The sequence below is a fragment of the Argopecten irradians genome, chromosome 5 (genome assembly GCF_041381155.1).
Source record: "Argopecten irradians isolate NY chromosome 5, Ai_NY, whole genome shotgun sequence".
NCBI classification, from domain to species: Eukaryota; Metazoa; Mollusca; class Bivalvia; order Pectinida; family Pectinidae; genus Argopecten; species Argopecten irradians.
Genome location: NC_091138.1, coordinates 36,273,301 through 36,288,785, shown reverse-complemented (window position 1 = coordinate 36,288,785; position 15,485 = coordinate 36,273,301). Strand labels below are relative to the sequence as shown.

At 37.2% G+C, this 15,485-nt stretch overlaps 1 protein-coding gene across 2 annotated transcripts in view; it reads right to left on the bottom strand.

Moving 5' to 3' along the window:
* LOC138323681 (rap1 GTPase-GDP dissociation stimulator 1-like) overlaps positions 1 to 15,485 on the bottom strand; it is a 49,898-nt gene that overhangs the window by 8,214 nt on the left and 26,199 nt on the right. The window contains exons 5-15 of one of the 2 annotated variants that reach the window (XM_069268458.1): positions 12,498 to 12,644; positions 12,001 to 12,129; positions 11,605 to 11,730; positions 11,018 to 11,161; positions 10,556 to 10,687; positions 10,102 to 10,239; positions 8,043 to 8,168; positions 2,880 to 2,969; positions 2,140 to 2,316; positions 1,694 to 1,822; positions 389 to 460 (exon numbers count right to left, since the gene is read on the bottom strand). In XM_069268458.1, the coding sequence (XP_069124559.1) occupies positions 389 to 460; positions 1,694 to 1,822; positions 2,140 to 2,316; positions 2,880 to 2,969; positions 8,043 to 8,168; positions 10,102 to 10,239; positions 10,556 to 10,687; positions 11,018 to 11,161; positions 11,605 to 11,730; positions 12,001 to 12,129; positions 12,498 to 12,644 (1,410 nt within the window). The remainder of the gene's footprint in view (positions 1 to 388; positions 461 to 1,693; positions 1,823 to 2,139; positions 2,317 to 2,879; positions 2,970 to 8,042; positions 8,169 to 10,101; positions 10,240 to 10,555; positions 10,688 to 11,017; positions 11,162 to 11,604; positions 11,731 to 12,000; positions 12,130 to 12,497; positions 12,645 to 15,485) is intronic. The other variant, XM_069268460.1, reaches the window with a different exon arrangement.

Sequence of the window (15,485 nt, the reverse complement as noted above, 5' to 3'; positions counted from 1 at the left end):
TGGGGACTAATAGCCACACAACCCTCCCCTACCCTGAGGACTAATATCCACACAACCCTCCCCTACCCTGGGGACTAATAGCCACACAACCATCCCCTACCCTGGGGACTAAATTTATAGTAAACACTTAAAAACTCTTCAGTAATGTTTGGATTAACCATTACTTGTATGTACAGCAAAGCAAACAATTGTGTTTTAGAGTGTAAACACTTTCTTTATAAATGAATAAATAAAAACAATACACAAACAATAAAAACAACATAAAAATAATGTAAGAAGCAGGATCACAGTGCAAGTGTCTGAAAGAAAATCATGCTTAGTCTGAAGTAAAAAACCAAACAGAAATTATACCATACAACATAAAGAAATGGACATTGAAAGTTCATACTTTGCATATCAGAAAGCAAACCAGCACAGGCCAGGATGCTGCAAGGAATCATCTGATTGGAGGGAGGTGTTGCTGCAAAGTAAACAGTGATTTGATTGGTCAGCCATTTATCCCACTAAGTTTGGATTACCAGGTTAAAAAGAAGAAGAAAAAAGCAAAAAAATGAAAATGTTATGTATATAGGCGTTTGTTAAAATATTCTGGTTTCTTAGTAAACGATACATACATCGGTAAAAAAATAATATAAGCAAATTGTCCATAAATAAAATTTGAAATACAACAGTTATAAGAATAGCAATGAGTGGAAATACTGGTAGTATATGTAAGTTGGAAAATGAAGGGTGGATGGGAAAATTAATGTCTTCAAGAATGAAATTAAAGCTCCTAAAAAGCAGGCTTTCCTAATTATAGAATAAATTGTGAATGGAAGAATTATCTCCCATTTAAAGAGTTATCTTCCATGAATCTCGTTATCTAATCATCGACTCGCATATTTTATTGGTCACAGCTCCTAAACAAAAACTCCAACTTGGGAGAAAGACTTTAATGGTTACATACCGAACAGAGTAAAAAATGAGAAAGCAATCATGAATATAGTAAAATATTAAAAAATATGACAAAGCATACAAATAAATAAATTAAGAAAAAATAAATATCACTAATTGTTCTTAGTCTGTCTTATAATAGACTGATCGTTTGTATTTTTTCTTCTTTCCCCTCTTAATTATTTAACAAATAATTAACCAAGGAGATCTTACAAAAGGTTTATACGGTATACATAAAAATAAATGTACCCGGGTATTCAGATCTAACATGATAACCACCAGTCGGTAAGACAATGTAAGCCACAAAAACTATATGACCAGGGGAAGTCAACATGATCATTTAATATTCTTAAAGAGAGAGAGAGAGCCCTTTTTGTGGGAATTATGATCACAGATAAAACTCACTTTTATCTTGGTGATCCATCGATCATTTCACTTAAATAACCTTAGCATCATTGCTGGCTTCTATTCAAGATGGTTGCTAGGTTTTCAATGATAGTTGCAAAAAGGTAACCTACCCCCAAAATAACAATATTTGATCACGAACATTTTGGAACCATTTCAGGTCATTTTACTTGAACTCTACATTTGACTCTATTTAAGTGAAGTTTTATTAGGAACCATACTACAAGTGGCACCAGAACCTATATCAGCCTATTGGAGAAATACGAAGTGAAGCCCTTACCAAGGATGTTAGGCTAGTGCATATACAATAGAGTAGTGTTAATTTACATAATTAATTAAGGGTAAAGGTAATTACCAGCTGAACAGATGATCTTGGTGAGTTTCAATGTATTGCATAAGATCTCTGGGATGGTTTCCTCTTTTTGTAGAATACTAGTAATGGATTCAGTCAAGTCAGATTGTTTCAACGCCATTGCAACGTCCTCTGTGAAATTCAAGGTCATGCAAAGGTCAAGGTCACATTAACTTAATCAACCAGAGGTATCACATCAAAACACTAAAATATAATATGAAAATCCTAATAAAAAGGTATTTTCTACTTTTTATTGTTATTGAAACTAAGATGAATTTGACATGAATTCATTTAAGTTATAACGTATATTTTAAATTGTCATTCTTAGAGAAAGGAATCATTTCTTTAATTACTTTGTTAATCAATTCAAGAGTCATATTCCAATATTTCTCCTGACATATTGGCAGATGACATTTTTTTAACAATAAACGAAATATGATGTTACTGACCAAGAACGGACGATACTATCAAGGTCAAGGCTACCAGCGCCTCATTCTGCATGACAACGTGTTCCGACACAGTCATAGCAACAAGGTGTTCTATCCCCTCAGCTTTTATGACATTCCTCATGACGTCTGATGAATGACTGTTTTTGATGAGCGAGGCCAGAAGTCGAGTTGCCTCCCCTGCATCACAAATAGGATTCAGACATGAAAAGGCTGAAGGGGCCTGAAGACTTAATCTGGTTACAAGATCCAGAAGTTGGTATACTAAATCATTGTACATACCAACAACACATGTGTTATATATGACTTTAAATATCTATCAACCACATGATCAATGTTTATCTTGTCTACCTAGTAGCTCTGGATTTTCTCAATTCAGAACAGTATAGATGAAAGGAACACAACTCTATCAGCACGCCTTCCCATTTTTTTTCTGTTCTTATAAGTCATTTAGCCATATATACTCACAATGACTATTTATATAATGTTAAACCGCACAGCAATATACATATATCATATCTATCATAAATAGTGTTCCTTTATACAAATCTCCTGACATTTCTGTTGGAAGTTAATTAAGCACCATGACCTTTCGACAAGACTATATTTTAGTTGAGTTATAAACTTTATATTTTGTCCCCTTATCAAAGTCTCTCTTTCAATGCAATTTCCATAAAAACATTGATTCTTGTACAAAACATACTTGTATTTTTTGGATTAAGTACAGTATTTGACCTACTGACCTTTGACTCCAGCATGTTCGTCCACATCGCACCACTCCACTAATCGTGTGACAAACTCACGGTTTTTTCCAAGTTGTACAGCGGCTGGTTCTGTTAAAATACAAAATTTAAATTTATGATGAATCATAGTCCATTGTTCAGATATATCAGTACACACAGTCCACCTTGCCTTAGCGACAACCTCTGTTTTAAGACCAACTGCTTAATAAGACCCCTTTCTTAGGGTCCCAATAGATCAATTTCCATACAATTTGACCTGTGTATAAAGACCACCTGGCCATTAAGACCACTTTTTCTGTGTTTCTTGGGTGGTCTTTATAGACAGTTAAGATTCTATTTTGATAACTGTACATATATTCATGGTGGCCAAAAACCCATCAGAGAATACAATTTTAACTGAGATTTACAAAAGACAAACACTTATTTTATCTTACAAACATTAAATGTACAAAAATTGCCAAATTTTGGATGAATTATTCAATTTGATTTTGTTATCTTTTAAAAGACTAAAGCAATGTTTCAATGAAGCATGTTTCGGGTCTCATCCCTGGTTACCTAACAACTAGACTCAGCTATATAACCTTTGATATTTTCCAAAGGTTGTAATCCACTTATTGGTTAAGGAAGAGTTGGGTTTTAGAGATAAGTTCTTCATTAAAGTCCAACCTTTTGGGTTCTGTCTCGCCATTCAAAGGTAGTCACTATAGAACAGCTCTATGTTTACTTATCTGGTAACTATTTGCTGAGGTATTAAGCCATAGGAGCATGTTGAAAATATAGACAACATATATCATATGGATGTAGATAGAAAAATATCATCTATGACACAGTTACATGTAAAAGATTATACGAACTGAAGTAGGGGGTTTAGAATAAAGTTTTTGTCAAAACTGTTTAAGATTGTAAACAGAATATAGAGAATAAGCATTGAAGTCGGTTAGAAAAAGAGATTTACAGCGGTACTGAAATAGAGAGAGGAGGGAAATCTAAGATTATTGCTGCCACTTGTTTGTAGATGTGTTTATAAACAAACAGACGTAGAAACCTGGCCCGCTCTATCTATCCTGCACTTCCATCACGTACCGAACTCTTCTGTGTTCTGTCATACTTATCAACACTAATTCATTGGAGAACCTGAGAGCAAGGCTGAGGTCATCTAAGTTACGTATCTCTCCACATTCTTAGGCGATTACACACAAGTTTCTTGGTCAGATGAAAACATGATCAGTCTTATCATTCAAAAACATGTTTCACATAACTCTATTCCATATAATTGAGAACATTTCTTATAAAAATATTTCTCATAAATATATGAATTTTTTTTTCTGTTAATGTAACGCTGTGTAAATTGCGTCTCTGTTTAATATAATACCCATGTGTATACAAATATATGTATATATTGCTATGTATTTTTACTGAGACGTTTATTTCCGATTCTGAAACAGAATATGTGTAAGTTGTTGTAATCCTGTTATACTAGTACCAAGTACATTGGCTATAACTGTCACTGTGGCTATATAAACAGCCAAGTTAATCCAATACTAACCCTACCCTACACTTATACTTTGTCTTACTCGTACAACAATTCATCCTTACTCACGCTGACATTAACAGCGAAAACAAATTACCATCCACAAATACTTCTGTGAGCAGCTCCACCCCCTCCCTCAAAATGGCTTATACTACCAGTTCAAACAAATGGTTATCTTGTATGCATGACCTTGACAATAAACGAGGTTAACACATAATGCCGTTTCCTCCATAAGACACCAGGACGGGACAGACTGGGACAAGACATGGATAGACATGAGTAAAATTGGATCCGAACTCCCCTCATTTTACTGTATCATGATGAGGCCTCAAGGTGTCTGTTCTTTGGATCTAAAGATATTTATAAATATAGGACTGTACAAAGCATCGATTTGGATGTTAACAAATCCACAGATCACTTCTGTTAACTGTACAGTTTAAACCATTATTTATTTACTTGCTTACTGCCTACCTGACTTTGTCTTTTGTCTGGTTTCGTTAAATCCTTACTGCTGACTGTGTGATGTTATGTTCTAGCCCTTCCAATATACTTAGTGCCCCCCTCCCCAACCTCTCCATTGAACTCACCCCTCCCCTCTCTCCAGCTTATCTCACAATTCCCCTTCCGGCAGGTGAGCTAAAAATTACTACTTTAATTGGTGCAAGATTGACAGCACATCTTTTTTTAGTTGTGAATGGAAAGAATTAGAAAAAAAGAGATAAAAATCAAACAGTCTAGGAATTTGAAAGTTGCTAAACATGAACATTTAGTTTCAAAATGAAGACTTTTATAGGAAATGAGAAAGGGAAAAAAAGACAACAAAAACTTGACGATGATAGCGTGCTCCCTACATAATCTCCAACTGTTATGTAATCAGATCTGTCTAACAGGACTGACACTTCCGATACTGATAGTACCAATCCCATCGCTAGCTTCCATCAATCAAAATGGCCATATTTCCCATCACTATGTAGCGAGGAGGATCAGGCCATTCATTCTGATAGGTAGCAGTTACTATTTGATGATCAGGATCCACATGACGTTTGTAATCTCAATCTGTAGTAGCCTCAAGTTTGTGGTGTAAACATTATGGCTAACGTGCCAACAGTACCACGTAACAAGAGGTCAAAGGGGCCGTAGTGGTGTAAACATTATGGCTAATGTGTCGAAAGTACCACGTAACAAGAGGTCAAAGGGGCCGTAGTGGTGTAAACATTATGGCTAATGTGCAGACAGTACCATGTAACAAGAGGTCAAAGGGGCCGTAATGGTGTAAACATTATGGCTAATGTGCCGACAGTACCACGTAACAAGAGGTCAAAGGGGCCGTAATGGTGTAGAAACATTATGGCTAATGTGCCAACAGTACCACGTAACAAGAGGTCAAAGGGGCCGTAATGGTGTAAACATTATGGCTAATGTGCCGACAGTACCATGTAACAAGAGGTCAAAGGGGCCGTAATGGTGTAGAAACATTATGGCTAATGCGCCAAACATTATGGCTAATGCGCAGACAGTACCACGTAACAAGAGGCGAAAGGGGTTGTAATGGTGTAAACATTATGGCTAATGCGCAGACAGTACCACGTAACAAGAGGCGAAAGGGGTTGTAATGGTGTAAACATTATGGCTAATGCGCCGACAGTACCACAAAACCAGAGGCCAGAGGGGTTGTAATGGTGTAAACACTATGGCTAATGCGCCGACAGTACCACAAAACAAGAGGCCAAAGGGGCCGTAATGTCGTAAACATTATGGCTAATGCGCCAACAGTACCACAAAACAAGAGGCCAAAGGGGCCGTAATGTCGTAAACATTATGGTTAATGCGCCGATACAACAAGGGGTATGGTAGTACCAAAGGGGTGTAAAAACATATGGCTAATGCGCCAACAGTACCACAAAACAAGAGGCCAAAGGGGCCGTTGTCGTAAACATTATGGCTAATGCGCCGACAGTACCACAAAACAAGAGGCCAAAGGGGGTAATGTCGTAAACATTATGGTAATGCGCCGACAGTACCACAAAACAAGAAGCTGAAGGGGTAATGGCTAAACATTATGGCTAATGCGCCGAAGTACCAAAACAAGAGGCCAAAGGGGCCGTAATGTCGTAAACATTATGGTTAATGCGCCGATAGTACCACAAAACAAGAGGCCAAAGGGGTTGTAATGGCGTAAACATTATGGCTAATGCGCCGACAGTACCACAAAACAAGAGGCCAAAGGGGCCGTAATGTCATAAACATTATGGCTAATGCGCCAACAGTACCACAAAACAAGAAGCTGAAGGGGCAGTAATGGCATAAACATTATGGCTAATGTGTCGAAAGTACTACGTAACAAGAGGCCAAAGGGGCCGTAGTGGTGTAACCATTATGGCTAATGTGCTGACAGTACCAATTTCAAACTGATTTTCAAACTTGTTCGAGATCTTTCCAATGTTAGTTTACATATAAAGATTCATTAAGCCCGGTTCATATTTACGTTCACAAGGTCCTATAATAATTATTAGTCCTAAGGGCAATAACTCTGTACATTACCATCGAATCAAGCTGATTTTCAAACTAGTTCGAGATGTTTCCAATGTTAGTCTACATACAAAGTTTCATTAAGCTCAATTTATATTTACTCAAATTATCGCGTTCACAACGTCCAATAATAATTATAAGTACAAAGGGCAATAGCTGTGTAAATTACTGTCCAATCAAGCCGATTTTCAAACTCATGCTAGATCTTTCCAATATTAGTCTACATACAAAGTTTTATTAAGCTGAGTGCATATTTACTTAAGTTATCGTGTTCACAAGGTCCAACAATAAATATCATTGCAAAGGACAATAACTCCGTAATTCACAGTCAAATCAAGCTGATTTTTGGACTCATTTGAGGTCTTTCCAATGTTAGTCAACATATAAAGTGTCATTAAGCTCGATTATTTACTCAAGTACTCTGACAAAAGACTATCGCAATAGGTCATGGTCACCTAAATATTCGTTAATATTTTTTATGCATTCAGCTCCTGGTCCTTTGGAAGCAAGTCCAGGTCATTCAATCATTGGCAATTATGAAAATAACCCCAAAAAAACAAAACTAAAGGGTCCATGGTTGATCTCTGGGAACTTAGGTTTCCTCCATCACTCAAATCTAAATGACTTAGCTGTTAATACGGCGTAAAATACTAGCAACCACAACCTATGATACAGCCCTACATGACGTCAACGAAAACGCAAACATATAGTACAACTTAGCTACATTGAAGTTTTTGAGGAATCGAAAAAATACTTCCAATATCCAGTTTTCATTTTGCCAGTACTCCAGTACTTGACATCTGTACAATAGAGAACAAGAGACTGCTAGCTGATAGGACTTATCTCTGACAGGGACAGATGACAGAGAAAAAATGAGTACGGTCTATGATCAGTGGTGGCACCCCTAGGTTAGGTTATCATATGTGCCTTTATACTGTTCATCATATAATCTTGACTCATTTTACCAAATTACCAAATTCTGGCCTTGTTTTTCAGGCCTCTTTAGCAAACCCTGTCTTTTGTACAATTTCAAATCACATCCCTTGAAGTATGCTACCAATCCATTATTCCACATTCCATGACAGGTCACAAGAGTTACCTACCTTGGTTGTCTATCAGCATGCGCAGTACACCAAGGAGTTTGAAGACGACAGCCATGGTTTCCGATGGCATCAGACACAGGACAACATCTATTACTCCAGCCTTCAGCAGGATACTTTTGTTACTCACTGTAACATGAAAATATCAGTTAATGCATTAAAATCATTTTTAGTTGAGGACTAGAGATGGGCAGGGATTTTCAGAGAATGTTTAAAAATAGTTCCAATTTATAGTGCTATCTCACTGAAGCATACAGTTGGCGACACCACAAGGACATCTACTCCATCATTACATCTCACTGAATCAATCATAGGATACTGACCTATTACTTACTGAGTACAGCGTGTTGGAGAGTGATGTCACCATCAGCGTTACTTTCTGTCCTAATACTTACTGGGTATGGCAAGGTTACGGAGAGCGCTGAGTACAGCGTGTTGGAGGGTGTTGTCACCATTAGCGTTACTTTGTGTCCTAATACTTACTGGGTATGGCAAGGTTACGGAGAGCGCTGAGTACAGCGTGTTGGAGAGTGATGTCACCATCAGCGTTACCTTGTGTCCTAATACTTACCGGGTATGGCAAGGTTACGGAGAGCACTGAGTACAGCGTGTTGGAGAGTGATGTCACCATCAGCGTTACTTTGTGTCCTAATACTTATCGGGTATGGCAAGGTTACGGAGAGCACTGAGTACAGCGTGTTGGAAGGTGATGTCACCATCAGCGTTACCTTGTGTCCTAATACTTACCGGGTATGGCAAGGTTACGGAGAGCGCTGAGTACAGCGTGTTGGAGAGTGATGTCACCATCAGCGTTACTTTGTGTCCTAATACTTACCGGGTATGGCAAGGTTACGGAGAGCGCTGAGTACAGCGTGTTGGAGGGTGATGTCACCATCAGCGTTACTTTGTGTCCTAATACTTACCAGGTATGGCAAGGTAATGGAGAGCGCTGAGTACAGCGTGTTGGAAGGTGATGTCACCATCAGCGTTACTTTGTGTCCTAATACTTACCGGGTATGGCAAGGTTACGAAGAGCACTGAGTACAGCGTGTTGGAGAGTGATGTCACCATCAGCGTTACTTTGTGTCCTAATACTTTACCAGGTATGGCAAGGTTACGGAGAGCGCTGAGTACAGCGTGTTGGAGAGGTGATGTCACCATCAGAGTTACTTTGTGTCCTAATACTTACCAGGTATGGCAAGGTTACGGAGAGCGCTGAGTACAGCGTGTTGGAGAGTGATGTCACCATCAGAGTTACTTTGTGTCCTAATACTTACCGGGTATGGCAAGGTTACGGAGAGCGCTGAGTACAGCGTGTTGGAGAGTGATGTCACCATCAGCGTTACTTTGTGTCCTAATACTTACGGGTATGGCAAGGTTACGGAGAGCGAGTACAGCGTGTTGGAGAGTGATATCACCATCAGCGTTACTTTGGTCCTAATACTTACCGGGTATGGCAAGGTTACGGAGAGCGCTGAGTACAGCGTGTTGGAGAGTGATATCACCATCAGAGTTACTTTGTGTCCTAATACTTACCGGTATGGCAAGGTTACGGAGAGCGCTGAGTACAGCGTGTTGGAAGGTGATGTCACCATCAGAGTTACTTTGTGTCCTAATACTTACCAGGTATGGCAAGGTTACGGAGAGCGCTGAGTACAGCGTGTTGGAGAGTGATATCACCATCAGAGTTACTTTGTGTCCTAATACTTACCGGGTATGGCAAGGTTACGGAGAGCGCTGAGTACAGCGTGTTGGAAGGTGATGTCACCATCAGAGTTACTTTGTGTCCTAATACTTACCGGTATGGCAAGGTTATGGAGAGCGCTGAGTACAGCGTGTTGGAAGGTGATGTCACCATCAGCGTTACTTTGTGTCCTAATACTTACCGGGTATGGCAAGGTTACGAAGAGCACTGAGTACAGCGTGTTGGAGAGTGATGTCACCATCAGCGTTACTTTGTGTCCTAATACTTACCGGGTATGGCAAGGTTACGGAGAGCGCTGAGAACAGCGTGTTGGAGAGTAATGTCACCATCAGCGTTACTTTGTGTCCTAATACTTACCGGGTATGGCAAGGTTACGGAGAGCACTGAGTACAGCGTGTTGGAGAGTGATGTCACCATCAGCGTTACTTTGCGCTCTAATAACGTTCAACAGCTTTTCTACTATTCCCTGTTCAACTAGCTTCTGACAGTGTTCATCTGCAAGATAAAACAAATTCAACTACAGAAATCTGATATTTTTACTCAATAAAGATACATGTGTGTATTTTATAAATTGTGCCTTCATTAAATTTAAACAATGTTTTTTTTCCACATAGTGTTCCCTAATCAACCCTTTTTTTTTGTTTTTGATTTTATCCTGTTTAATCTATTGTTGTGTTTTTTCCCCCTATTTTGTTCTGTTTAAACTGGTTTTTTTTCCTCTTCTGTTTTTGGTCGCGTTTGAAGTATTGTTTTGTTTTTCATCTGTTTTTGGTCGCTTTTGAACTATTGTTTTGACTATATCCTGTCTTACCTCGACGAGCAAAATTTCCAATGGCAAGTGCAGCAGACAGCTGTAAGTGGGCCGAGTCACTTTCCAGCCATTTCACCGTCTCCACAAAGACAAGCCCCTCCCCTTTACTGAACATCACCTCCATACTCTTATCTATAAACAACATTTGTAAAATGGATAAAAGAGCAAAAACAATTTTTAATAATTTCCTTCAATATTCAATTATACATAGATTGTTGCAAGATTTGTGAAAAGTTCTTATGCAACATAAATTTTTTATTGCAAATACATTTATCATTCTCAGGTTAAAAGGGCTGTTGATATGTGCTCAAATTGATACATTTGACATATTTGAACCTTTCAACTTAAAGGTCAAGGTGATTCATCAAAACATCTGCATTTGACATATTTGAACCTTTCAACTCAAGGTGATTCATCAAAACAAACAATGTCACACTGGGGATTGACAATAAATTATCTTACCTCCTGTCAATAGTAGGACAAGAAGGTCTGAGGCCATTTTGACTGTTTGTTGACTTCCATCGTCAAGACGACCCGTGTTTGATTGGATGATGCGAATGAGATGGCTGCTAAGATTGGTATCGGCTAGTATATCCTTCAAATCATCTGAAATATCCCAACAACACAATAAATCAAACTGCAAAAATTAGAAGATTATTTCCATGTATTTCCTTTAAAGTTATAAGATGCAAATACCAGGGACATATACATGTAATAATTGTTTGAAGTATATATGTGGCTGGTTATGTTTTTGGCAATTCTTCCAGTAGTAATATCTTTATATCTTTAAGACTGAGAAAGGATGAGGTCTGTTCTGCATCTACTGGATTACCAGTGAAATTGAATAGAAAGATTTATGGCATCAAAACTACCTCTCCATTCAACCCTATAATTCTACTCATCCACCCCTATAATTCATAATGAACTGATCAAGACTTGGAATTAGAGGGTTCAAAAGTATTTCAGGGGAAGATTTGTGAAAGTAAAAAAGAATTGTATTTGAGTAAATACCTTCTTTCTCCATACCATACAAGTGTTACAACACTTACCTATTTCAGAAAGGCTGATGAAGAGTTCGAGGATCATGTTTTCGTAGCAGTCGGCTAGTTTGGTGTCCAGTAGACTTACTACAGTGTTACATAGTGTTGAGGATTGGAGTTTGTGTTGACACAGTTCTGTAAATATAATGTTTGTTACCTACGGTAATGCTTGATGCTGATATTGAAATAAACAACATTAGCTGCACAGCTAACCACTTTACAACAATAGATGAATTACTGTAATAATCAGTAAATAAAATTCTACATAAGTAACAAAAAACTTTGAATTAAATGTGGTATTTAGTTATTCAAGTTAGAGTTATTAGGGTTGAATTATCTTTATTTTCCAACAAATACTAATTTTTTTAGAAACATTTCGCTTAACTTAAAAGGTATTATATTTACCAGTGTCGACAAAGCTGCCTATGGCTAGTAGTGCCATATTACACATCTCCTTGTCATCACGGTGCTGCCAGACATACTGTTCCAGGAGGTCGAGGGCGCCCTCTGTTAGTGCTTTCTCCAACATCTTCTCTACAAAACGTATAAAAAGGACTTATTGATACTATTTAATGCCCGATTCATATATGACCTATCACTACTTTAGATCTGGGCTTAAGGGGATGAAAACAATAGAATCATCAATTTTGGTTTCTGGAGAATTTCATTAAGATTGCATGATTCAGTATTGTTCTCTCTCAAGCAGAAAATGAAACGTTTAAATACCTATAACTTGCAATATGCAAAATGCAATTAGAAGAGGTCTTCATAAAAAATATTTTTGTTATTTTGGGCCTCGAACTACACATTGTCTCGATTCTTCCACAGATTTCTGTGTAACTCCTACTTAAAAAAAATCTTTTTATTATAATCAATGATGTTGATGTACGTGATTGACCTACCATTAGTGTTGGTGACATTCAGGAGATAACCACAGGCAGTCAGGCGTAGCCGACTGGCTGCAGGATCTTCATTCTTCAGATGGCTTCTCATCAGGTCTAGTAAAACTGGCAGACCATTCTCATCGTCTATAGCGTCTCGACCTTCATCTATAAATACATATCAATAGGCAAGGTCAATCATTTGAACAAACTTGGAAGTCCATCACCATACAACATTCAAAATCACAGCCCTATGACCTTGAATGAAGGTCAAGGTCATTCATTTGAACAAACTTGGAAGTCTTTCACCATACAACATTCAATAACACAGCCCTATGACCTTGATGAAGGTCAAGGTCATTTATTTGAACAAACTTGGAAGTCTTTCACCATACAACATTTAATATCACAGCCCTATGACCTTGAATGAAGGTCAAGGTCATTTATTTAAACAAACTTGGTAGCCCTTCACCACAGTATACTAAGAAAGAGTATCAGGACAGATGGCCTCTTGGTTTTATTGGGGCTGAATTTAAATAATTAAGCATATTTGAGCGAGTTTTCTGTTACAACGAATGTAGGTCAATGTTATACATTAAAAACAGTCCTTTATCTAAATATTTGAAGCATTTTAGCATTTTTGGACCCATTTAAAAATGAATGAAGATCAAGGTCATTTATATGTACAGACATTTTATATTAGATGCTATATGCTAGGTTTTTTGGCTTTTTAACAATTAGAATTCAATTCAGAATTAAATCATAGTGAAAAATAATTTTACTGGTGCGCAGGAAACATTATTTTTTTAATTTAAACTGAAAATGTCCATATCTTAAGTTGTTTCTAACAGGCTTTTAATCAAACATGTTCCAGTATTTTTACAAATCAGATAAAATGGCTATAGTACTCTACTCTCCATTATCTTAAAAACAATACCACAGGCCTGATGCATTGCATCAGCTACATCTTTGCACCTCAGAAAAAAAACCTGACAAGAAAGATTTCCATTTCACCAAATACCAATACACAGAACACAGAATTCAGCAGATATCAGCGCTTTATTCAAAGAACTATTTCAAACGGAGAATGGTTTCCAGATAGTATCTGTGGGAATAAAACTGGCAGAAACACAGCAAACCATTTAGAATTATGCATGGAAGGGAAATATATGGCTACACGGTAATTGGTTGGAAATGGACCGACATTGTTTGCAATGTTATTTCATACTAGTTCAATAGCTTTGGGTACATGAGCCCCAGGGTTTAGTCGAGGTTTAGTCGTGAGTGAGTCAGCCTCAATCTACTATTCCTCACTTTAGATAACCTCACTTCCTTCTTTTTATTGCCAGATAATTTTCTAGCTCTAAATTTGACATTTAAGTGGGTATATAATGGAGGTGTGTGTTGAGTGTAAATCCAGTGTATGTTAGACTCCCCAGGTCACAAGCCAACAGATAAGCCTATCTCCTTGGACTCCAACTTTACCTAAATTTACACTGTCTGATGGCACTGAGCAGTTTTATCTCCATCAAAATCCATCTCGCTTCCGCCCCCACAAAAAAAATTAAATAAATAAATAAAAAATACAGGAAAATCATTGCAGTCTTGCCAGAAAAGGTATTATCTCCGTGACGAAGCTTCACGCGTTTGATAGATTGACAAAATTTGTTTGGAATTACTGCTGTTAACAGCTCCATTTGATCAATGTTCTATATATAGAAAAACAAATTAATGGGTCATTATAGTATCCAATATCACTGGAATGCATTTCAAATGGTGAAATTTACAGGGGTTGCACATTTTTCTTCTTAGATGTGTGTGAAAACAACTTGGAAATAAATATATTTCAAGCTTTTCTGGGGTCTGAAACCTAAATATCAACAGCAAGAATAACAATGTATATGTCTTGGAGACAAATGAAGAATGGTTCACTTCAATTTCTGAAAGTTGAAAGTTTGAGATTACATAGAAGAATGATGGACATGCTGATGAACACTATCTTTTTAAATCTTTCACTAAGATCATTGATTTAAAATGAGATTAAGTATTCTTGCTTAATCTCACCATGGTGATATTTGGAACTCTTTAGGACTTGAAAATACTTTAAGAAGGTCTAGAATACTCAATATGGTTTGTGATTGAGACGGGCAAATGTTTATATCTTCACACCACATATATAAGTGTTGTCTGTAGGTTTGGTTATGGGGGAGGTGAGATGAGAATAGATTGAACACCTTTGATTGATGGTAAGATAGAGCTATGATTGTGATAGGAAAATATTATCATGTATACATTGTGTACAAAAAATTAAAGATAGATCAGTTTATTTTCATCATCTTGAGAAATATCTATTACGTTTATGAAATCTAATAATTGCTTATTAAAGGGGAGATCACTCTGTTATGTACTGTCCTGTAAGTATCTGTACCAGTTATAACATTATATGGGGATGGAGAAGAAATTAAAACAAACAATTAGAATAAAAGAACAAGAATGGTAAAATAATGAAGTATGCTACTATTTCCAAATGATAAAAAAAAAATTGATTATTTGTGCATACACTGTTTACATGTATGTGCTTCAAATCATCGAGTCTTGGTTTTCCCTTCGTTTTTTTTACTGTGCGTTTACAATAACTATTATCCATCAGTAAGCAAGCGAATCAGGAGATATTCTACAAACATTCTCATCTTTACTTGTTGATTTGGGTGAAATGTAAATCAGTAGATTCCACAGTATACTGTTTGCCCTCTCTGAATTATCATTATCATCTGTACACAGCTCTTCAATTAGAAGTTACCCTATAAATGTCTGTACTTAGTACACCTGCCCTTGGTCTGGTCTACACAATAACACACTCGCAGTAATTAATGATAAAAACAGCCCAAACAACCACTCGGTAGCTAGACCCCTAAATTAATATTCTAGTATGTTTCCAATATACGATTCTGACAATACAAACAAGCTGAGAACCAGACATATCACCAATTTATTACCAAGCTTTTGATG